This window comes from Euleptes europaea, chromosome 14 (assembly GCF_029931775.1).
Source record: "Euleptes europaea isolate rEulEur1 chromosome 14, rEulEur1.hap1, whole genome shotgun sequence".
NCBI classification, from domain to species: Eukaryota; Metazoa; Chordata; class Lepidosauria; order Squamata; family Sphaerodactylidae; genus Euleptes; species Euleptes europaea.
The window spans coordinates 50265613-50289078 of NC_079325.1; the positions used below are offsets into that span (position 1 = coordinate 50265613).

A 23466-nucleotide genomic window follows, 5' to 3' on the forward strand; every position below is an offset into this window, starting at 1 on the left:
AGAGCAGCGCTAACAATTTGAGCCTGCAGCTTCATGGAACAGATGGCCCTTGGGGAGGGATCTGAAGGAAGGAAGAAGCAGGGCCACTTAGAGATTCATGCAGGGGGTTCCAGGCAGAGACCAGGATTTTAACTGTCTCTCCGTGTACTTTAAGTCACGCGCTGCTTTATCTCACACCGAAGGCAGTTGTGTCTTCGCTGCCTCCAAGTCATTTTCTTAGCATTGTATAGAGTTGACCCTGTACGAACCCTGATCGCAGCATCCTCTTATCAGCTCCTGCTCACTGTTCCGTCCCTTAGGAAGATTCATTCCTCCCCAAGCCACTCACGGCTTTTTCAGCCGTTGTCCAGCTTTATGGAGTGGTCTGCCTGAGGATGTTAGCAGGGCTAGCTTTTAGAAAAAGGTGAAAATCTCATCAGGTTCATGGTGCAGTAGAGTACCTTTATCTGCGGCGCTGACGGTTATTGTAACTTCCGAGTTTCCTTTTTGTTTTTAAGTGACCGTGTTAATAATGTTGAATACCCTTGCGGTTAAATGTATTATGAAATTTTATTGATTGCATATTTGTTTATTTGAATATTTCTATCCTGCCTTTCCCCCCACCCCCCAAAAAGGCTTAAGGCAACTCATGAGAACATGTGCCAACAAAGCATGTGATACTTTTGAAACAAGCAAAGTCCATCCCAAGATGCATTAAGAAGATTCAATACAAAGAGGCTTTGAGAAAGTGCATTCAACAGAACAGCCCTGCTATGTACACACACACACACACAGTTGCTTTCACCTTCTTAACAGGGCTGCTTTGTGGACTTTCCTCAAAGCCAACAAGGTGGGCAACCCCTTCCTTTAGGAGGCTGTTCCAAAGGCCTGGGCCCACAGTTTAGAAAATGGGCAGAGGCCAATTTGCCAGTCCTAGAAGATGGCAGGAAGACACCGTGAGGAGCAGTAGAATCATAGAGTTGGAAGGTATCACCAGGGGTCATCTAGTCCAACCCCCTGCACAATGCAGGAAATTCAAAACTACCTCCTTCCCACACCCCCAGTGACCCAGAAGATGGGGGGAAATCCCTTCAGGATCCCTAGCCGATCTGGCCTAGAGGAAAATGGCTTCCTGACCCCAAAGTGGCAAATAGGATTACCCTGGGCATGTAAGAAAGGGCCAAAAGAGCCAAGCACTGACCTTACTGCCCTTCCTCTCATGATCTGCCTAAGTTCACAGAGTCAGCCTTGCTGACAGATGGCCATCTAGCCTCTGTTTAAAAATCTCCAAAGACAAGCCCACCACCTCCTGAGGAGGCCTCTTCCACTGAGAAACCACACTAGCTGTCACGAAGTTCTTCCTAATGTTTAGCCGAAAACTCTTTTGATTTAATTTCACCCCGTTGGATCTGGTCTGACCTTCTGGGGCAACAGAAAACAACTGCGCATCATCCTCTATATGACAGCCCTTCAAGTACTTGAAGAAGGTTATCGTATCACCTCTCAGTCAGCATGGTGTAGTGGTTAAGAGCAGTGGTATGGAGTAGTGGACTCTGATCTGGAGAACCGGGTTTGATTCCCCACTCCTCCACGTGAGTGGCGGAGGCTAATCTGGTGAACCGGGTTGGTTTCCCCACTCCTGCACATGAAGCCAGCTGGGTGACCTTGGGCTAGTCACAGCTCTCTTAAAGCTCTCTCAGCCCCACCTACCTCACAGGGTGTCTGTTGTGGGGAGGGGAGGGGAAGGTGATTGTAAACCAGTTTGAGTCTTCCTTAAGTGGTAGAGAAAGTCAGTATATAAAAACCAACTCTTCTTCTTCCTCAGTTCTCTCTAGGCAGGTGGATAGGTTTATACCAGAAAATGGTGGCTTGACACATCCTCTTGCAATCAGGATTTTATAAATTGCATAGGATGATGGTGACTGGCAGTATTATCTCATGCTTGCCACACATGCCTGCCTGAATATCCAGTTGCCCCACCACCCCACCGACACACGCACACACAATTTGGCCACAATCATGTGTATAAAGCGCTGTCAAGTCACAGCCGACTTATGGTGACCCCATAGGGTTTCAAGGCAAGAGACTAACAAAAGTGGTTTGCCATTGCCTTCCTCTACATAACAACCCTGGAACTAGGGTTACCAGCCTCCAGGTAATAGCTGGAGATCTCCTGCTATTACAACAGAGATCAGTTCATCTGGAGAAAATGGCCGTTTTGGCAATTGGACACTGTGGCATTGAAGTCCCTCCCCTCTCCAAACCCCACCCTCCTCAGGCTCCACCCAAAAATCTCCAGGTATTTCCCAACCCGGAGCTGGCAACCCTTCCTGTAACTCCTTGGTGGCCTCCCATCCAAATGCTAATCGTGGCTGACCCTTCATAGCTTCCGAGATCTGCCGAGATTCTCTGAAGCTGCCATTTCCTCCAAGGGAACTGATCTAAGTAGTTTGGAGACCAGTTGTAATTTCAGGAGGGCTCCAGGCCCCACCTTGAGGTTGGTAATGCTATGCACGCATCCAGGAGCATCTCAATGCCCTCAGTGGCAGTGGTAGCATACCAGAGGTCCATAGCCTGAACTGGCATGATACTGGAATGCTAACATTGCACATGGAGTTTAAACAAGACTCTGGACACCTGAAAAACCACACAGGCAAGTTCTTGACCACCAGCATCAAGATTAATTTGGCCATTAGAGTCATTGGTTTCAATGTAAATTTGGCCATAAACTTGGTAGTCTTTGGCCAAAGCATAGAATCATAGAATCACAGAATTGGAAGGGACCACCAGGATCACCTAGTCCAGCCCACTGCTCAATGAAGAAAATTCACAACTGCCTCCCGCACAAGCACACCCAGTGACCCCTACTCCATGCCCAGAAGGTGGCCAAAAAAATCCTTCAGGATTCCTATCCAATCTGGCCTGGAGGAAAATTGCTTCCTGACCCCAAAGTGGTGATTGGCATTATCCTGGGCATTCTCAGTCTCATAGGATCATAGAGTTGGAAGGGACCACCAGGGTCATTTGTCCAACCCCCTGCACAATGCAGGAAAGTCAGAACTACCTCCCCCCCACACACCCAGTGACCCCCTACTCCATGCCCAGAAGATGGCCAAGATGCCCTCTCATGATCTGCCTAAGTGCATAGAATCTGCACTGCTGACAGATGGCCATCTAGCCTCTGCTTAAAACCCCCAGGAAAGGAGAGCTCACCATCTCCTGAGGAAGCCTGTTCCATTGAGGAACAGCTCTAACTGTTAGAAAATTCTTCCTAATGTCTAGATGGAAACTCTTTTGATTTAATTGCAACCCGTTGGTTCTGGTCCGACCTTCTGGAACAACAGAAAACAACTTGGCACCATCCTCTATATGACAGCCCTTCAAGTACTCAAAGATGGTTATCATATCCCCTCTCAGTCTTCTCCTGTTTGTGCTAAACATACTCAGCTCCTTCAACCTTTCCTCATAGGACTTGGTCTGCAGACCCCTCACCATCTTTGTTGCCCTCCTCTGGATTCATCCCAGCTTGTCTACATCCTTCTTAAATTGTGGTGCCCAAAACTGAACACGGTACTCTAGGTGAGATCTAACCAGAGCAGAGTAAAGCGATACCATCACTTTGCGTGATCTGGATACTTCCGTTGATACAGCCCAAGATCACATTTGCCTTTTAAGCTACCACATCACACTGCTGACTCGTGTTGTGTTTGGTCTACTAAGACCCCGAGATCCTTTTCGCACACACTACTGCTAAGACAAGTCTCCCCCATCCTATAATTATGCATTTGATTTTTTCCTACCTAAATGCAGTTTACATTTATCTCTGTTGAAATGCATTTTATTAGTTTTAGCCCAATTCTCCAGCCTGTCAAGGTCATCCTGTATCTTGACTCTGTCTTCTACCTTATTTGCTACCCCTCCATATTTGCTACTCTTTCTGCATTATCCAGGGGCGAACTGGCCAATCAAGTTACAGAATTCCTGGTCATCCGCTGTCCTGGAGGACCACTGTGACAAAACTTCTGTTAAAGGGACAGGATTTTTTCCCCTGGCCAGGCCTGTTGGCAACCCTAATTGTGGGGAAGGCTTTGCCTGCGAAAGGTTTTGCCAGCCAGATGGATTTTAAAAGCATAGGCGCAGAGCCAAGGAAACAGATGGCAGCCCCACAGATACACCAGAAGCGACGAAGCAGAGCGCTCACTTGCAGTTCCTTTGCGCTCCCGATTTGTTCCTGAAATGTTTAAGGAACAATGTTGGTGAGTCAAGGGATGTGTATCCTAAGATAACAGGAGTTTCCCAGTTCCTGGTCGTGGGGGGTGGGGAGAACCATGCAGGGGACCAGCTTTCACATTGCCTGAGTTTCCTTTGCTAGACTTTTCTCTCTTTCTCTGGAGTCTCTGCAGAGCCACTGCATTTCGGAGTCATCTGGGAAGAAGCCACACGAAATTAATTGGTTGAGATACAAATGTGACACTCCCAAGGGCATCCTGCGCGGAGGCTCCCTGGTCAGCCGGCAATTTTACTCCTTCGTCCTAATCATCTCAGACAGGGGAGTCTAATGCGTCTTTGGCTTCTTCCGATCTCCTCCTTGACCCTGTATCCCAGAACCTTTTCTGCTGAGGCAGCTTAAAAAGCAGCTCCCACCCTTCAGCCACGTAGAGATAGATTGCCGCTCCAAAATGACTTTCTGCTTTTCCACCCAAGCGATCCCTTCTCAAAAGGCGGAACGGCAGTCGACATGTAGTCCTTTTTACCAGTTTTGCACAATGCATGACTGGGGCTGTGATTTAAAGGGTAAAAGGTAAAGGTAAGGGTCCCCTGTGCAAGCACCGGGTCATTCCTGACCCATGGGGTGACGTCACATCCCGACGTTTCCTAGGCAGTGTTTACGGGGTGGTTTGCCAGTGCCTTCCCCAGTCATCTTCCCTTTACCCCCAGCAAGCTGGGTACTCATTTGACCGACCTCGCAAGGATGGAAGGCGGAGTCAACCTTGCGCCGGCTACCTGAAACCGACTCCCATTGGGATCGAACGCAGGTCGTGAGCAGAGCTTGGACTGCAGTACTGCAGCTTAACACTCGCGCCACGGGGCTCCTATTTAAAGGGGAGAGGAGTCATTTAACCCTTCCCCACACTGCCATTTTCTACTGAAAATCAGAGCTACCCCACAACCTGTTTTTGGTATCAGTGTGTTTGTGGGGGGGGGGGGACTTGTGGGTAAATCATACCTGGGGAACCGCCTCTCCACATACACCCCTCAGAAGGCATTACGCTCATCTAACAACATCTTGCTGGCCGTCCCCGGCCCGAGAAGTATCCAGCTGTCCTCGACCAGGGCTAGAGCCTTCTCGGCTCAGACTCTGGCTTGGTGGAACTCTCTGTCTAATGCACTGGTTCCCAACTGGGGGTCCGTGGACCCCCAGGGGTCCGCGAGAACTAAATGAGGGTCCGCGAAACAAAGTTATAACCCCATAATAAATTAATATTTTCAATTAAAAGTTCTCTATTATAAAAAAATATATTCAAATATTATTCTAAGTTTAATGTTTAACTAACAGTTATGATTAAAGTTTATTTTCAAATTCTCTGAATTTTTATTTTGAACCTTGGGGTCCCTGCACCGAACAAAAAAGTCCCAGTGGTCCCTGGTCAAAAAAAGGTTGGGAACCACTGGTCTAATGAGACCGGGGCCCGGCGGCACTTAGCTCAGTTACGCAGGGCCTGCAAGATGATGATGCTCCCCCAGGCCAATGGTTGAGGACAGCAACCATTTCCATCAAAACTGGCCTCCCTTTTCCTGCTTTTGGTATAATTAATAGTGTTGCCAACCTCCAGGTACTAGCTGGAGATCTCCTACTGTTACAACTGATCTCCAGCTGATAGAGATCAGTTCACCTGGAGAAAATGGCCACTTTGGCAATTGGACTCTATGGCATTGGACTGCACGGTTCTCTCTGCCCCCATGACCAGGAATTGGGAAACGCCTGTTATCTTAGGATACACATCCCTTGACTCACCAGCATTGTCCCTCCCCTCCCCAAACCCCGCCCTCCTCAGGCACCACCCCAAAAACCTCTTGCCGGTGGTGAAGAGGAACCTGGCAACCCTAATAATTAAGCTAGATCTATCTTGCGCATCTGCCTTCTTTCGCCTGACTGAGGGTTTATATATTATTTTATTGGTGCCTTGAATTGAGACTATATAAATTATGGGCCATTTATCATGGATGTTTCCTCCCGCTACTTTGGGACTTTGCTTTGATTATGCTTGCATTTTCCAACTGTCAGATGCCGCCTCGCTCTCCCTGCGCATTTCCACGCGTCTTGCCGACATTTTCTGGATTCGTGTTTAGCCAGCATCCAGAAAACGCGTGGAAAATGTGTGGAAACTCCCAGGAAGAGCGAAGCCACATGATGTACGCTGCCCCAAACCCAACTTTGGTCAGGGAGGGGCGGGATATAAATTAAATAATAAACAAACAAACAAAACCCTGTTTAGTCAATATGTTTGACTGCATGCATGAAACAAATGCATAGAGTTGCCAACCTCCAGGTAGTTTAGAATTCAAGGTGCAAGCACCAGCAAAAGTAAACCTAAAATAAGGTAACTACAATACAAAATTGCTCTTAAAATGTATATTAAAGGTCATTACTAACAGGCACAACCTTGGTTGAGCAAACAGGAAATTTACAAAAGGTTCAAAGTGAATTCAATATAACAGCATACAAGCTTTACACAAAGATAAATATAGGCAAAAGTGCTCAGTGCATATCATAATTTCAAGTCCATGCATGTAGATTGCAAAATTCAAGCAATGGAGACAAGACGTGGTGCAAATGCACCACTCACAATCTCCATTTTTGCTTAAAGGGGCAATGTGTGCATACTCCAGCTTCGGAACATGCAATTAATCTGGGGACTGGTACATGTGTACCGAGGCAGAAAATCTACTCATTGACCCTTTTAGAAAAAATGGCGACTGTATATATTGGGATGATTGTGTGCACTGCATTCATTCTGAACACATGGTCACTGCACCAAGAGCATAACATCTTGAAAGATTTCCCCCAACCATGATTAAAGCGGGGTCACCAACCTTTCTGAGCCTGTGGGCACCTGTGTAATTCTGACACAGGTAGGGTGCCAACTTCCAAGGCAAGAGACTAACAAAAGTGGTTTGCCATTGCCTTCCTCTACATAACAACCCTGGAACTAGGGTTACCAACCTCCAGGTACTAGCTGGAGATCTCTCGCTATTACAGCTAATCTCCAGCCGACAGAGATCAGTTCCCCTGGAGAAAACGGCCGCCTTGGCAACTGGACTCTATGGCATTGAAGTCCCTCCCCTCCCCAAACCCCACCCTCCTCAGGCTCCGCCCCAAAAACCTTCCACTGGTAGCGAAGAGGGACCTGGCAACCCTCAACACAGGGTAGTGGGCAAACTACAGAATGGCTGCTGCAGGAGGTGGAGCCAGCTACAAAATGTCAGGTCCCGAGGTTATGCATAGCTCTCACGGGGCGAAAACGCATGGTCGCTTTATCCTCCTTTAATCTCTGTTTTAGCCAGGATCGAACGCACGTTAGGCGAAACACATGTGTTCGATCCTGGCTGAATCCTGGCTGAAACAGGGATTAAAGGAGGCTAAAGCGACCATGCGTTTTCGCCCATGAATGGTAACTCTTTAACATTTAAAGCAGAAGTCCTGTTTAACAGAATGCCTTAAATCTGCGCAGCCAACCAGCAGCTCTGCTGACCAAAAGCCCTGCCTCGCCCGGACCACTTTCTAAAAACACTTGCTGGGTGTCAGGAAATGTGTTGGCGGGCACTACGGAGCCCACAGGCAATGCATTGGGAACCCCTGGGTTCAAGCAACTTGGGGGCGGGGTGGGGGTTGACCTGCCCAGCTCTACTCACCAAAAATCTCCTCTGGCTCAGAGTGGATCAGCAATTAGACAATAAAGTTAAGATTAATTTATGATAACACTTAAATGATGACCCAACTTTGGGCAGGGAGGGGCGGGATATAAATTCAATAATAAACAAACAGACAAAACCCTATTTAGTCAATATGTTTGACTACATGCATGAGACAAATGCATAGGGTTGCCAACCTCCAGGCAGTGAAGGAGAAAAAAAGACCCCTCTGTACTATTATCAGGAGGATGAGAAAACCAGTACAGGAGCAATGCTGATAACAATGCCAATATATTATAGCTACATATACACTTTACAGTATGTGGTAATGAAACCACCAACCACACATACATTCAGTACAACAGTGGATGTGCAAAAATTCACAATTAATCTCCTGCTATTATGACTGATCTCCAGGCAGTAGGGTCCCAGGGGTAACTTGGTGAAGTTCTTTTTCATCTAAGGAAGGCAAAAGTTTCTGGATTATTATTTTTTTAATCTACCTTGTGTGTACCTGATGCTAGCAGTTTTATAGATGCTAAAAGGAATACCAGAATATTTAAGCTTCACATTTCTGTTGCTTACGAGGAAGTCTCAGATTTCTTTAAAACCCAGTTTGGGAAGGTGGTAAAGCCTCACCCAGAAAGGCATGAACCCTGCTATCATACTCTCTGGGCCCGACCTTTGGGTTGGGGAGAGCGGGGTAGAAATGTAATAAATAATAATAATAATAATAATACCTTGAGGATGAGGTCTTAAAATGCCCCATTTCTAAACTTTTCTAATAATCAGCTTATTTAGCTCTGTGGGTGCCAATGTTCAGTTTTCTGCCGGGAATGTCTTTAATCACTAGCAGGTACTAAACATACCATGTCCCATTTTCAGATTTTTTTCATCATCAAAGTATCTGGGACTGCACGTGTATATGGTAATTAGGAGCAAGCATCGTTCATGTGCATTGAATCTGCATTGCTTACTTATTGCAGAAAAGCTTCGGGTTTTTTTGATTAAGGGTAAGCAGAGAACTTTTGTCTCTCGAGTGGCTTTCATCTGATTAAATGCCTTGAACGTCTACTGAAGGGCGCTGTGGAACAACCTGCCATCATTAATCATCCCCACACTCAGATGACACTTGATCATGTTTCCCCCTACAAATGAGGTCTCTTTTCCCCCTTTCCAAATGTATGCTTTGTGAGAGTGTTCTGTGTGTTAAACAGGAACTGCAATATTTTGAGCTGTACACTTTACATTTGTTAGCTGGGGAAGGCGAGTTTAATTAATTGTGAACAGAGAATCCAAATAGCGACAATCGGTAATCATAATAATCATGACTTGCAGTAACAGGTCAGTAAGGATCTCTAACAGGCAAGGGTGCCAAAAATGATAGAATGGCCGTGCAATCCTGAAGGGAGGGGCAAATGCCCATAGGAGCCAGCGTGACCCCCAAGTGGCTGGTGTCAGTGCCACTTGCGCCATGCAAACTGGCACAGACTCTGGCATGGGGTGACTTATGCCAACCCCCCTGGGCCACGGCAGCAGCGCGGCTCTCAGATGCTGGCACGGACTCCCACCAGCATTTCCCCGACATATCGTTCCACATCAGCGTCGTGGGAGGCATTCCCGGGCGTGCCTGGGGGCAAAGCTGCCTTTAGGCAGCATCCTAACCCCTTTCGCCCTGGGAACGCCCCTCCACGCTGCAGCGGACTACAGCAGCAAAATAGATGGCATAGTCTCGCTAAAGTCTATGGGGCATTTTCTTTTTACTTTTTATTTTAAGTGTGTTTGTTTTTCTTTTTTTCTGGCTGCTACCTAACCCCCCCACCCCCACCCCCAGGAATGGGCTGTTAGTCATGGATGGCCCAGCAAGACAGCAAACCTTTTTGAGGGCTAGCATCTTTTGCAGTCTTATTTACAAGACTATATTTGTAGTCTCATGGGTGGGTAGATGAACCATTGCTTTAAAATGCATCATGGCCACTTCTGATTCGCATCTCCTCAGATCTTGGTAGCTAAGCAGGGTCAGCCCTGGCTGGTACTTGGATGGGAGACCACCAAGGAAGTCCAGGGCTTCTACGGAGAGGCAGGCAATGGCAAACCACCTCTGAACATCTCTTCTGGTGTCCCCATTAGTTGTCTGTGACTTGACAGCACTTTATACACACACACCCTCTTCACATTTTGGCCCTGAGTGCCCAGGTGAGACAAGAGGCAACAGCCTAAGAACTCTAGGAGAAGATGCATACTGTGCTGGGGATGGAAGAGGAAAGGACTGAATTAACTAGGTAGTCTCCAAATTCAAATCAAGTCCTGCCCCTTTAAATGCTGCTTTGTAATTGGCTTACTTTACAGTGCTTACTGTGAGGGAAAATCCCACCCAAACCCAATTGCCGCATAAAAAAGCATTTCAAGAACAATCAAAAAACCTGGAGAAATCTGAAAGGAAGGGGGCGGGGGGAGAAATCCAAGCCTCGGTTTTAAAAATCCTTTCTTTTGCTCATAGAGCCCCAAGGAAGCAGGAAGCAGAATGCACTTGAATCCCCGCCTCTTTACATGCTGCTTTGTGATTGGCTGTGAGAGAAACCAAGCTTCTGTGTCCAGTGCTTTGCCTTCTGCACGGAGATTTCAGCTGGGCTGAGCTCAGGGGAGAGGGAAGAGTCAGGTTAACAAAGGAATGGGAAGACCCGAACATTGTGAGGGCTGGCAGCGAGGTCATTTCTAATGGATGGAAAACTCATGCAGAACTCCGAGGAACAACCGAGTCAGACAGAGGGCGAACATGAGTCCAAGTACCCATGCATAAATGACTTATGTTTGCATTTTCCGACCATCAGAGGTAGCCTCGCTCTCCCCCCCCATGTTTCCACATGTTTTGCAGCATATTCTGGATTTGTGTTTAGCCAACACCCAGAAAATGTGGGGGAAAAGTGTGGGGAGAGCGAGGCAACCTCTGACGGTGGGAAAATGCATGCATAACCAAAGCAAAGCCCTGAAGAAGTCGGCGGGGTGACTGCAAACAAACACCCTTGCATAAATGGCCCAAGTCGATTCACCTAGTCCAGCATTGTGCTTCAAAAAGTAGCCAACCAAATACCTCTGAACGCTTAAAAAACAATGTCATCCCAAGCACCCAATATTCAGAGATATCCTGCCTCTGATCAAGGAAGTTCTGTTTAGCCCTTGTGGCTGATAGTAATTGATAAACTGAGGCTTCAACTCTAAGAACATTCTCCTGGGAGTAAGCCCCATTGAATAAAATTAGACTTACCTGCTTAGGCTTGCTCCCAAACCTCTATTAATTTCATTCCTTTTAAAAGTCATCTAAGGTACTAGCTGTCACCACATATTATGGGGGATCTTATCCCACACTCACACTTCTTACATTGTATTATTTATCTGATTAAATTGTAAGTCTTCTGGCGGGGGCTCTTTGTTCTGTTTGAAGCTATTTTTTTGTGCAGTGCCTAGCTCCCGATGCTGATTTCCAAGCCGGCAAAAGTTTCACCTGCGTAATTTCTGCATGTCAGAGATAAAACATGTCTTATTCTCTGCTTCCGAGGAACTGTCCCCTCCAACCTTAACAATCTACTCATTCCAGCAATTACTCCTGCCAGCTTAATTTCTGCATGTCAGGTTTCCTGTAATGGCATAGGAACAGGGCCAGTTTTCTTAAAAAATAAGACAACCTAGTTAATTCAGTCCTTTCCCGTTCCATCCCCAGCACAGTATGCCTCTTCTCCTAGAGTTCTTAGGCTGTTGCCTCTTGCCTCTGCTGGTGCAGAGATTCCCAACAGGAAAGTGTGGGTCCAGAAAGCAAGGAACCTCAGGTAAAACTCCCATGCATGAATGACCACAATCAAAGCAAAGCCCTGAAGAAGTGGCAGGATGACTGTGAGGAAACAGCCATGCATAAATGGCCTTGGTCTAACCCAGTGGGAGGATTCTGATCTGAAGGAGGCTTCGTCAAGGTTGCCAGAAACAGGCAAGAATGAGGACAGTTTCTTAAGCACGGAAGCTCCACGATGCCAAAGGAAATCTAATTTCAATGGTGTGTGTGAATATGTGCCCTTACTTCTGATGCTGGCAGAGCCAGCGTGGTGTAGTGGTTAAGAGCGGTGGTTTGGAGTGGTGGAGTCTGATCTGGAGAACCGGGTTTGATTCCCCACTCCTCCACATGAGCGGTGGAGGCTGATCTGGTGAACTGGATTTGCTTCCCCACTCCTACACACGAAGCCAGCTGGGTGACCTTGGGCTAGTCACAGTTCTCTCTGAACTCTCTCAGCCTTCCCTTTCTCACAGGGCGTCTGTTGTGGGGAGGGGAAGGTGATTGTAAGCCAGTTTGATTCTTCCTTAAGTGGTAGAGAAAGTCGGCATATAAAAACCAACTCTTCTTCTTCTTCTTCATTAGCCCCAAACCTGTAACTAAGATCCTTCACCTATACTAGCTTCTCCTGATCACTAAACACCTGAACACCCACAAAGAAAAGTCTTAACTGTTTCTTAGAGAAAGTGTCCGTTTGGTGCGTTTCCAAAGCTGGTTTGAGGGGTCTTCAAGGAACTCGAGTTGCCTGTAGAGCCATGAGATCTAAAAACATAACTAAAGAGTTTTAGTGGTCAGAAATCCGGCACTCAACCTGTAATCTTTGCTTTTTGCTCAGTGGGAATGGGAACACCAGAAAGGTTACAGCAAGCATTTGTCCATGTTTAATTTTTTAAAAAAATATTACCAGACACACTGGCAATTATGTGCAGGTGTAGTTTATGCGAACTTCACCGTAAAGTCTAATTGTTGTCAATAAGCAAGTACGAGGTTATTTCTTGCACACCAAGCACCAACCCTGCAGGCCTGCCAGCAATCCACCTCCTGAAGTCAGCAGGATTTGGAAAAGAAAAAAAAAACCATTCTAGCTGCATATTTCATCTTCTTTACATCGCTGCTGCCACACTAGTGAAATACTCTTCAGCCCAGCTGAATTAAGGAGAAAGAGCAGGGTGAGTGTACCATGAGGCTTAGCTACTATTGGCAGTACTACTGCTATTGGCAGTAGTGGCCAATAGCGTCACTTGGTGCAATGGAGAACAGAACTCTTATGCTTTTAACAGTTGTGCAAAATATGGGCTTGAGGTGTAGGGTTGCCAACCTCCAGCTGGTGGCTGGAGATTTCTAGCTATTACAACTGATCTCCAGCCAACAGAGATCAATTCCCCTGGGGAAAATGGCTGCTTTGGCGAATGGGCTCTATGGCATTGAAGTCCCTCCCCTCTCCAAACCCCGCCCTCCTCAGGCTCCACCCCCAAAAATCTCCAGGTATTTCCCAACCCGGAGCTGGCAACCCTATATAGGTGGCTTGCCCTGACCCAGGGCTGCAAGCAATAAGAAAACACGTGCCTACTGAAAGTGCCCTCATCTGCATATATATTTTGAAGGTACTCTAGGGTTGCCACCATCCAGATACGAATGAGATCTCCTGGAATTAAAACTGATCTCCAGGCAGATTCCTTATTGACCTCCTCCAGACTCTGTGAGGTGATTGCAATACTCAGGATACCATCCGAGAGGAAATGGAACGAAACTTTACACACAAGTTACTACCCGCTAGAATCTATTTCTGGATTGTTACTTGACGCTGGCTACTTCTCCTTCCTCCGGCTTTAAATGGTAGAATTCGAAGCGCTTAATGGAGGGTACTGATAACCTATCACACTTTCCTCTGGCCCTTCTAAGGCTCCAAAGACCTAAAGGTGGAGACACAATTGCTAGGGTTGCCAGCCTCCAGGTGGGGCCTAGAGATCTCCCAGAATTACAACTGATCTCCAGACTATAGGGCATCAGTTCCCCTGGAGAAAATGCCTACTTTAGGGGGTGGACTCCATGTGGTCCTTCCCCTCCCCAAACCCCACCCCCAGGCTCCACCCTCAAATCTCCAGGAATTTCCCAACTGGGAGTTTGCAACCCTAATCAGATTAGGACTCAAATATGTTCATTTGAGTTAACCTTTATATTTTGTTTGTTTGTTTAAACATTTTTATGCCACCTTTCTAGGGATGATGGCATCCAGCTGGGGCCTGGGGAGCCCCTGAAATTACACCTCATCTCCAGACTACAGAGATAAGTTCCTCTGGAGAAAATAGATGCTTTGGAGGGTGGCATTGTACTCCAGTGAGGTCCCTGTCCCTCCCAGGCTCCATCCCCAAATTTCCAGGAGTATCACAACCTGGATCTGGCAACCCTACGCCTTTCTGCCTAATGCAGGGTCCCCTTCCCACAGAGGTTCCTGCAGGTCTGTCATGGAACCTCTCCATGTTGCAGAGACGCATTCCAGAATGCACACAGGGGACGGGCCTGTGGATGCTAGTGCTGGTCCTCATAAACTGGGAACACTCCCCAGCATTGTAGGGGATGATGGGTAGAGGCACTGAAATTTATCCGCCATTTTGGATCTTATCATTGAGGAACAGCTACTAATCTTTGGAGGGACCCCCATGTCCCCCAGAACACAGCTTGAAGGCCATTGCTTCTATGGGCTGGGACTAGGGTTGCCAGTCTCCAGGTGACTCTATGTCGTTGAAGTCCCTCCCCTCCAAACCCCGCCCTCCTCAGACTCCACCCCCAAAATCTCCAGGTCTTTCCCAACCCGGAGCTGGCAACCCTAGCAGGGACACCTTCAGAGAATGGTGGCTCGCCAGGGCCTGCAGAGAGACAGGGGTCCTGGCCCCGTTTTTCAGACCACGTGGTTGCAATGGTGGTGGCGGCAGTTTAGCCAGCCAGTTTAGCCAAGTCCGTCTTGGAATGTAGGTCAGATACGATTGCAAGGGAACATGAGCCGGAGTGACGGCACCACTTGTATCTATTTCGGAAAACCATGCTGACACCAACAGAACTGTGAAAATTCTGCATGCTGATTAGTAGGCAAAGGAACATGGGGACAGGAGTGGGGGACAACGCTGGGAGCGAAGCCTGCGCAGAAACATCAAACGGCATGACACCGAGACCCCTGACCTGCCTTTATTATGCTCGCTGCGGCTTCCCCAGTGCCAAGACACACGATCTCTTTACCCTCTGACTTCCTAAGGTTCCTCCCCTCCAGCCTCATAAGAATTCTCTGCAGCACCTTAAAGCAGTGGTTCTCAACCTTTTTTCGACCGTGGCCCCCTTCCAACCTTGTTTCCTTCCTGTGGCCCCCTGTCCTACAGGTAGAAAGGTAGCTATTTAAATGTTTTGTTGGACCCTGGTGGTCCCTTCCAACTCTATGATTCTACGATTGTATGATTTGTTGGACCCTGGTGGTCCCTTCCAACTCTATGATTGTATGATTTGTTTGACCCTGGTGGTCCCTTCCAACTCTATGATTCTACGATTGTATGATTTGTTGGACCCTGGTGGTCCCTTCCAACTCTATGTTGTATGATTTGTTGGACCCTGGTGGTCCTTTCCAACTCTATGATTGTATGATTTGTTTGACCCTGGTGGTCCCTTCCAACTCTATGATTCTACGATTGTATGATTTGTTGGACCCTGGTGGTCCCTTCCAACTCTATGTTGTATGATTTGTTGGACCCTGGTGGTCCCTTCCAACTCTATGATTGTATGATTTGTTTGACCCTGGTGGTCCCTTCCAACTCTATGATTCTACGATTGTATGATTTGTTGGACCCTGGTGGTCCCTTCCAACTCTATGATTCTACGATTGTATGATTTGTTGGACCCTGGTGGTCCCTTCCAACTCTATGTTGTATGATTTGTTGGACCCTGGTGGTCCCTTCCAACTCTATGATTGTATGATTTGTTTGACCCTGGTGGTCCCTTCCAACTCTATGATTCTACGATTGTATGATTTGTTGGACCCTGGTGGTCCCTTCCAACTCTATGATTCTACGATTGTATGATTTGTTGGACCCTGGTGGTCCCTTCCAACTCTATGATTCTATGATTCTATGTAAATAGCCAAAGAACAAAGAAGCATAAATAGCCACACAAAATGCCCGCAGCAATTTTCACCTGTGGCCCCCTTGGAATATCCTGTGCGCCCCCCTGGGGGGCCATATGGACCCAGGTTGAGAACCACTGCCTTAAAGCAACTTAAGCTGCAGAGTCTCATGCCTGAGTAGGGTTGCCAGCTCCAGGTTGGGAAATACCTGGAGATTTTTGGGGTGGAATTTGGAGAGGGGAGGGACTTCAATGCCACAGAGTCCAATGGCCAAAGTGGCCATTTTCTCCAGGGAAACTGATTTCTATAGCCTGGAGGTAAGGTTGCCAGGCCCTTATTCCCCACCCGCGGGAGGTTTTGGGGGGGGAGCCTGAGGAGGGTTTGGGGAGGGACTTCAATGCCGTAGAGTCCAATTGCCAAAGCGGCCATTTTCTCCAGGGGAACTGACCTCTACTGACTGGAGATCAGTTGTAATAGCAGGAGATCTCCAGCTAGTACCTCAAAAACCTCCCACTGGTGGTGAAGAGGGACCTGGCAACCCTAGGGGGTAGGTAGGCAGTCTACTCTTTCAGGAGCAGCTTACTACCAAGAGAGGCCAAATGTCAGGTCTGAACCCCTCCTCTTTCCTTCCTTCCTTCCATCCCTCTTTTCTACCAAGAACCATGTAGACCCCAGGAGAGGGGAAATGTAAGGATGTTATCTTGGCAGCGGCTCTTGAACAAACTGAAAGAGTTGAGGTCAGAGGCTGAACGAAGAAGAGGAGTTGGTTTTTATATGCTGACTTTCTCTACCACTTAAGGAAGAATCAAACCGGCTTACAATCACCTTCCCTTCCTCTCCCCGCAACAGACACCCTGTGAGGTAGGTGGGGCTGAGAGAGCTGTGACTAGCCCAAGGTCACCCAGCTGGCTTCATGTGTAGGAGTGGGGAAACCAACCCAGTTCACCAGATTAGCGTCCGCCGCTCGTGTGGAGGAGTGGGGAATCAAACCCAGTTCTCCAGATCAGATTCCACCGCTCCAAACCACCGCTCTTAACCACTACACCACTTTGGCTCTCATTACTTAGTGAGACCGTAGCTAAAGTTAGATCTGAATTCAGCTCAGCTCAAGTACCCCAAATGTGACAACGCATATTTCTTCCTGTCTGTCAAATATTAACAGGAGTGATCATCACATGGTAATGGCAGTCGTCACATGGTAGCTTGGCTAAATAGCATGCTTGTTGTCTTTTGACACAGGCCAGTAATTTCCAAACTGCATGCCACAAGGAAGCTGTAGGTATGCTGTGTTGCACAGACTAATTGAAATCTCCTGTGAGCCTAAAGTACACACAGGAGGCTGCCCGTAGCAACCCTGCATGACTCACGTCGCTGGACTTGCCCCTTTCAAGTCAGCCTTTATTCAAAAAGTGCAATTTTGGGGGGTGTATGATTGAATGCACGCCTGTCCTCAGAGGACGGTGTCTGTTATGTCTGTATTTGATGGGCATTTCCAGTCAGGAAGCATGCACAGAACAGTGATTCATGCAGAAACTCTACAGACAGGCTCTTTTCATAGTGTGTAATTCTTTTTCTCTCTCACACACATTTTTGTTTTGTACATGTGCCAAGAAAAAAAAGTGCGTCAGCAACTTTAAAATTTTCAAGGGAATGCAACATCATCAACAGAGGCACATTGTCACCTGATGGCTACCTCTTTGACTATAGGTTTGGCCTCAGCAGGTTAATAATAATAATAATAATAATAATTTATTAACAGCTAGTGTGATGTAATGGTTAAAAGCATAGGTTTGGAGCGGCAGACTCTGATCTGGAGAACCAGGTTTGATTTCCCACTCCTCCACATGAGCGGCGGAGGCTAATCTGGTGAATTGGATTTATTTCCCCACTCCTACACATGAAGCCAGCTGGGTGACCTTGGGCTAGTCACAACTCTCTTAAAGCTCTCTAAGCCCCACCTCCCTCACAGGGTGTCTGTTGTGGGGAGGGGAAGGGGATTGTAAGCTGGTTTGATTCTTCCTGAAGTGGTAAAGAAAGTCGGTATATAAAAATCAACTCTTCTTCTTCTATTTGCCAGATAAAACAGAGACAAACCTTTAAAAAAAGTGAATTTTTATATCTCAGTATAAAATACCAGGTTATACATTTTCCTGGCCTCAGCAGTTTCATCTCTCTGATGCTTTTCTTCCTTTCCTCCCCTTTTCTGCTCCAGCCCTGTTTCTGGACATCTTCATCGTTGCTGGTTTACAGAAGCTGGCTAAGCGGAAAGGGCCGTACGACATCAGCCCGGGCCTTTTGGACTACCTGACCATGGACATCTACGCTTTTCCTGCTGGACATGCCAGTCGGGCTGCCATGGTGTCCAAGTTCTTCCTCAACCACCTGGTCTTAGCCGTCCCGCTTCGGATCTTGCTCGTTCTCTGGGCCTTTTTGGTGGGGATTTCCCGGGTCATGGTTGGACGGCATCACATCACCGACGTCTTCTCTGGTTTTGTCTTTGGCTATTTGCAGTTCAGGCTGGTGGAGCTGATGTGGATGTCCTCCAACACTTGCCAAATGTTGATTTCCATGTGGTGAATGCTAGCACCCCCACACTTATTTTATACACCGAAGAAAACTAAAACATGCTTTTCCAAGTGTGGGATTTGGAAGATGGGGATGATACACAAATCCTCTACATCTTAGTTGGAAACCAAGAAGCCTGCTTCCGTCGTGGCAGTGATCTAATTGCATCTAGTAAAATGCCTTCTGGTAACTGGCTGGGCTTGTGCCGCTGACCCCCATAGTGGGATTTTGCCCATGTTTTCTTGACTCCAGATTGGGTGGGTTAATTCATTTGGTTGTAGAGAGAGAACAAAGATGTTGCTGTTTGTGTATTTGTTTAAGATGGGACGCTCTCCCACAGCCCTTTTTATTTCATGTGGTTGTGCATTCAGTTTGAATTTTGTGGAAGCTGGAAATTTGGAGGTGAACTTTAGGGCTGCCGGTTGCCAACCCAGAAAGCAACACCATGAGCGTTAACGCACGGCTGTTTTGTCCTGCGATTCTCCTGCGAATGTAGCAAATCTCCCCAGTCAACACGCATGGTCGTCTCCTGCTTGTGGAATCAACCCACCTCCTTCCGAAACTTCCCCAGGTTTTCCAATTCCTGCTTTGTCCAAATTTAAAATTAAGCATCGCAGCAGTTGTGAGTGCTTGCCCGTGCGCGCTTGGGTCGACTCCCAGCCAGGAGAAGCCACTGCCCAGTTCTGGCAGCGGCGGCGGCAGCAGCAGCGGCACCTTTCTGCCTCCCCAGACCCCGTGCCTCTCTCTCCCCCTCTCCCCCCTCTCCCCCCTCTCCTGTGCTCTCCTCCACCTCCCCCCAGCACCAGCCGGGATTTCAGCCCACCTTTCAGCAGCCTGCAGCCCAGAAAGATGAGTGCACAGAGCCCCACTGCCAGAAGTGGAGTGGCAGCGGCTCCTTCCAGTGCCAACGCCACACACTTCCAGTCGCTGCCGCCCCCACCTGCCGCACACTTCCAGCCACTGCCTCCACCTGGCAGAGTGGCGGCTACTCCTCCAGGCGCCCCTTCTTCGTCGCCCCATGCATTCAATTTTTTGAACGCGGGATTGGAAAGTGTGAGACAGAACAGGGACAAACAAATGACAACCTAGCCATGCGTTAATGGCCAAAGTCTTTCAGTTTCCCCCATTGAAGTGGGACATGAGACACTTGCAGTGTCTTCTACCCATTCCTCCTCTCCTGCTTGCTGTAACAAGTGCAATTCTACCTGTGCTGCCCAGCAAACAAAGGAAGGATGGACCACCAGCCTGGGGTGGGAACAGCTGGGAGAAGCCATGGCTGCCCCCATTTTCCATTGCACCAGGAAATTTAAAAATGCAGTGCAGATCAACGAGCTGCCATCTGGCAATGCACTGAGCTATCACAAGGGCAGGGTTTTCTCCGAGTTGTATGCAACTGTGGTCCCTTGTATAAGATGGGTACACAGCCAAACTTTAAGAATAATAAATGGTACACCAACCTTGACCTTCTCTCTTCTTTTAATAGTTTTATAGAAGTCTTGTAAGGAGAGACATGCTAGTGGGTAGGTCAGTCACTTGAGAGGAACAATGAGGATCTGGGCTGGTCCAGATCCAGGCCCAGCAGAACTCCAGCGGTGGAGTCTGATCTGGAGAACCGGGTTTGATTCCCCACTCCTCCGCGTGAGCGGCGGAGGTTAATCTGGTGAACTGGATTTGTTTCCCCACTCCTACACACGAAGGCAGCTGGGTGACCTTGGGCTAGTCACACTCTCTCAGCCCCACCTACCTCATAGGGTGTCTGTTGTGAGGAGGGGAAGGGAAGGTGCTTGTAAGCTAGTTTGATTCTTCCTTAAGTAGTAGAGAAAGTCAGCATATTAAAAAAAACCCACCAACTCTTCTTCCTTGTCAACTCAGAAAAGGCTATGGCTCAGTGGTAGAGCCTCTGCTTGGCATGCAGAAGGTCCCAGGTTCAATCCCCGGTATCTCCATTTAAAAGGATCAAGTAGTAGTAGGTGATGTGAAAGACCTCTACCTAAGTTCCTGGAGGACTGCTGCCAGTCTGAGAAGACAGTGCTGACCTTGATGGGAAAAGGGTCTGGTTCGGTATATGGCACCTTCATGCGTACATGTGAGAATGTGGTATAGACAAGAGAGATCATATCCTAGAAAGCAGGCTGGTCCAAAGAATCTCGTCAAAGGGAGCACCAAGTAGAATGGCAAAGCCAAGTCTGGCGGCCAAATCCTGTGGAGGGCACAGCCCCCAAAGTTCCTGAACCTGTAAAAGTGACGACAGTTCCAAAACCCATGTAGATACTCAGTATGTGCCCAGTCTCACCACAGGCTACTGGGGTTTTCAACTTCTCAATCTGCCTTTTGCACCTGTGCCTTTTAACTACAGGCTGACGAGCAGACATTAGCAGGTATTAATGTCTCTCCTTGCCCTGACCTGGATGGCCCAGGCTAGCCTGATCTCATCAGATCTCAGAAGCTAAGCAGGGTCAGCCCTGGTTAGTATTTGGATGGGAGACCACTAAGGAAGTCCAGGGTTGCTATACAGAGGAAGGCACTGGCAAACCACCTGTTAGTCTCTTGCCTTGAAAACCCCATAAGGGGTTGCCATAAGTCGGCTGCGACTTGACTGCACTTTACACACACATGTCTCTCTTTAGGCTGGAAAAAGCCCCCTCCCCCATGTCCCTGCTGTTTAAAGCACAGGAGCACACTTCTTTTAGGTCCGTTGTCAACACTACTTTCAAGGGGACAGCAAGATTAAATCCCAACCCGTCATATATCTGTCTGGCAAAGTGAAACTCAAGAGGCCCGGTCTCCATAAACAGAGCACCGGCTTGGCACCCTGATGGGAAACGTTGGTCGGTACGGGCTGCCTTTCGGCTCAGGACTGTTGCCTGTTTGTTTGTTGTTTGGTAATGAACAGAAGGAGCAAATAAATAGAAAATATATCCTTGGCAAAGCTCTCCAGCCGAGGAAGTCACTGGAGAGGCATCAGCTTGCACGGCACACAGAAGGGATCCCGTTGCACTTGACACCAGAGGGAATTTCAAGGGTCCTCTGCTGCCAAGCCAGCCACCGCAGTGGCACTTGGCAGAATCAAAAGGGAAGCTTGTTCCAAGTCGCTGTGGCAGCTGGAGGGGACCTCCCAAAAGAAAGGGGGCAACGGCCCATTTTCTTCTCCTACCCGATTCATTTCCTTCTCAGATCCTCAAAATTAATAGGCTGATGATTAGAGGGCTGCTTTCTAAGGCAGAGCTATAGGTGTCAACAACTGGAGGCCCAAGCTGTGAGTTAGGCGACCAGGTAGGGCTGCCAACCTCCAGGTGGTGGGTGGCGATCTCCTGCTATTACAACTGATCTTCAGGCGACAGAGATCAGTTCACTCGGAGAAGATGGCTGCTTTGGAAGGTGGACTCTATGTAGGGTTGGCAGGTCCCTCTTTGCCACCAGCAGGATATTTTGGGGGTGGAGCCTGATGAGGGTGGGGTTTGGGGAGAGGAGGGACTTCAATGCCATAGAGTCCAATGGCCAAAGTGGTCATTTTTCTCCAGGTGAACTGATCTCTATCGGCTGGAGATCAGTTGTAATAGCAGAAGATCTCCAGCTACTACCTAGCGGTTGGCAACCCTAACTCTATGGCATTATACCCCATTGAAGTCCCACCCCACCCCAAACCCTATCCTCCTCAAGCTCCACCCCCAAGTCAACTCTTAAAAGCTAACAAGGGTCAGCCCTGGTTAGTTCATGGATGGAAGACCACCAAGGAAGTCCAGGGTTGCAATGAAGAGGCAGGTAATGGCCAACCTCTGGTAGGCAGGTAATGGCCAACCACCTCTGAATGCCTCTTGCCTTGAAAATCCTATGAGGTCTCTGTAAGTCAGCTACAGCTTGATCCTCCCCCCCCCCCTTGCACTGGCTACAAAATGGAATTTGAGAGATTTACATTTTTTGGCCATGGTAACTCAACGAAACCACAATGGAGCCATCATAACTCAGTGGCACTCTACCTCTAAATACCAGTTGAAGGCAAACATCAGGGAATGGCCATTGCCTTCATGGCTGGCTTGTGGGCATCCTGGAAGCATGTGGACAGACACTCTTGGAAACAGAAAGCTGGGCCAGATGAACCATTCAGCTGATCCAACAGGACTGTTCTTGTTTGCTTTAGTTCTTTTATAACCTAACTGTGAGCCTGAATTCCCCTGAGCTACACAGAAGGTTGCAATGCGCTCTTTATTACCCTTGGACCTAGGGTTGCCAGTTCTCCCCTGGCCACCGGTGGGGGAGGGCAGAGCTGCCAGATCCAGGCTGGGAAACTCTTGGATATTTGGGGATGAAGCCTGGGGAGGACTAGGACTAGAACTTGTGGAACTCCCTGCCCCAGGATGTGATGATGGCTGTGAATTTGGGATGGGACCTCAGCGATGTATAGGATTGCCAACCTCCAGGCGGTGGCTGGAGATCTCCTGCTATTACAACTCTTCTCCAGGTGACAGAGTTCAGTTCCCCAGGAGAAAATGGCCCCTTTGGCAATTGACTCTATGGCATTGAAGTCCCTCCCCAAACCCCACCTTCCTTAGGCTCCACCCCCCAAATCCCCAGGTATTTCCCAACCCAGAACTGGCAATCCTAGTGGGGTATAATGCCATACAGCGGCCATTATTCTCCAAGAGAACTGTTCCTTGTCGTTGGAGATCAGTTGTTATTCTGGGAGATCTTCAGGCCCCCACCTAGAAGTTGGCAATTCTGCTTGGGGACCCTATTTGGGTGGAAAGGCTGGAAAGAAATGTTTTAAATAAATATGTAGTGGAGCCTTGAGGGGGGGCACTGCCAGGTTTTTATGCAAAATATAGTGTTATACCGAATAAACAGCCAATTCTGAAAAGTCAGATCAACCCCTGGGGGTGGGGGTGGGATTCAATAACTGCTGATGCAAAGACAAGCAAATATAGTGTAACTTACACTGTGTAGAGCTAAAGCTGAATCACTTACCAAAAGAAGTTTCTAACTGTTCGGTGGAGGCAGCTTTAAAGGAAAATACATAATTTCACTATAAAGAATGCATACTGAAACAACACCTGCAAATGGGGTCAAACAAGCCAAATCTCCAGGC

At 48.0% G+C, this 23466-nt stretch overlaps 1 protein-coding gene across 1 annotated transcript in view; it reads left to right on the forward strand.

The window, feature by feature from the left end:
• The window catches only part of PLPP7 (phospholipid phosphatase 7 (inactive)), a 36457-nt gene extending 18052 nt beyond the window's left edge, over positions 1-18405 (forward strand). Inside the window, exon 2 of the mRNA XM_056860647.1 lies at positions 18031-18405. Coding sequence (XP_056716625.1) covers positions 18031-18395 — 365 coding nt within the window. The 3' untranslated portion in view covers positions 18396-18405. The remainder of the gene's footprint in view (positions 1-18030) is intronic.
• The last annotated feature ends 5061 nt before the right edge of the window (positions 18406-23466 follow it).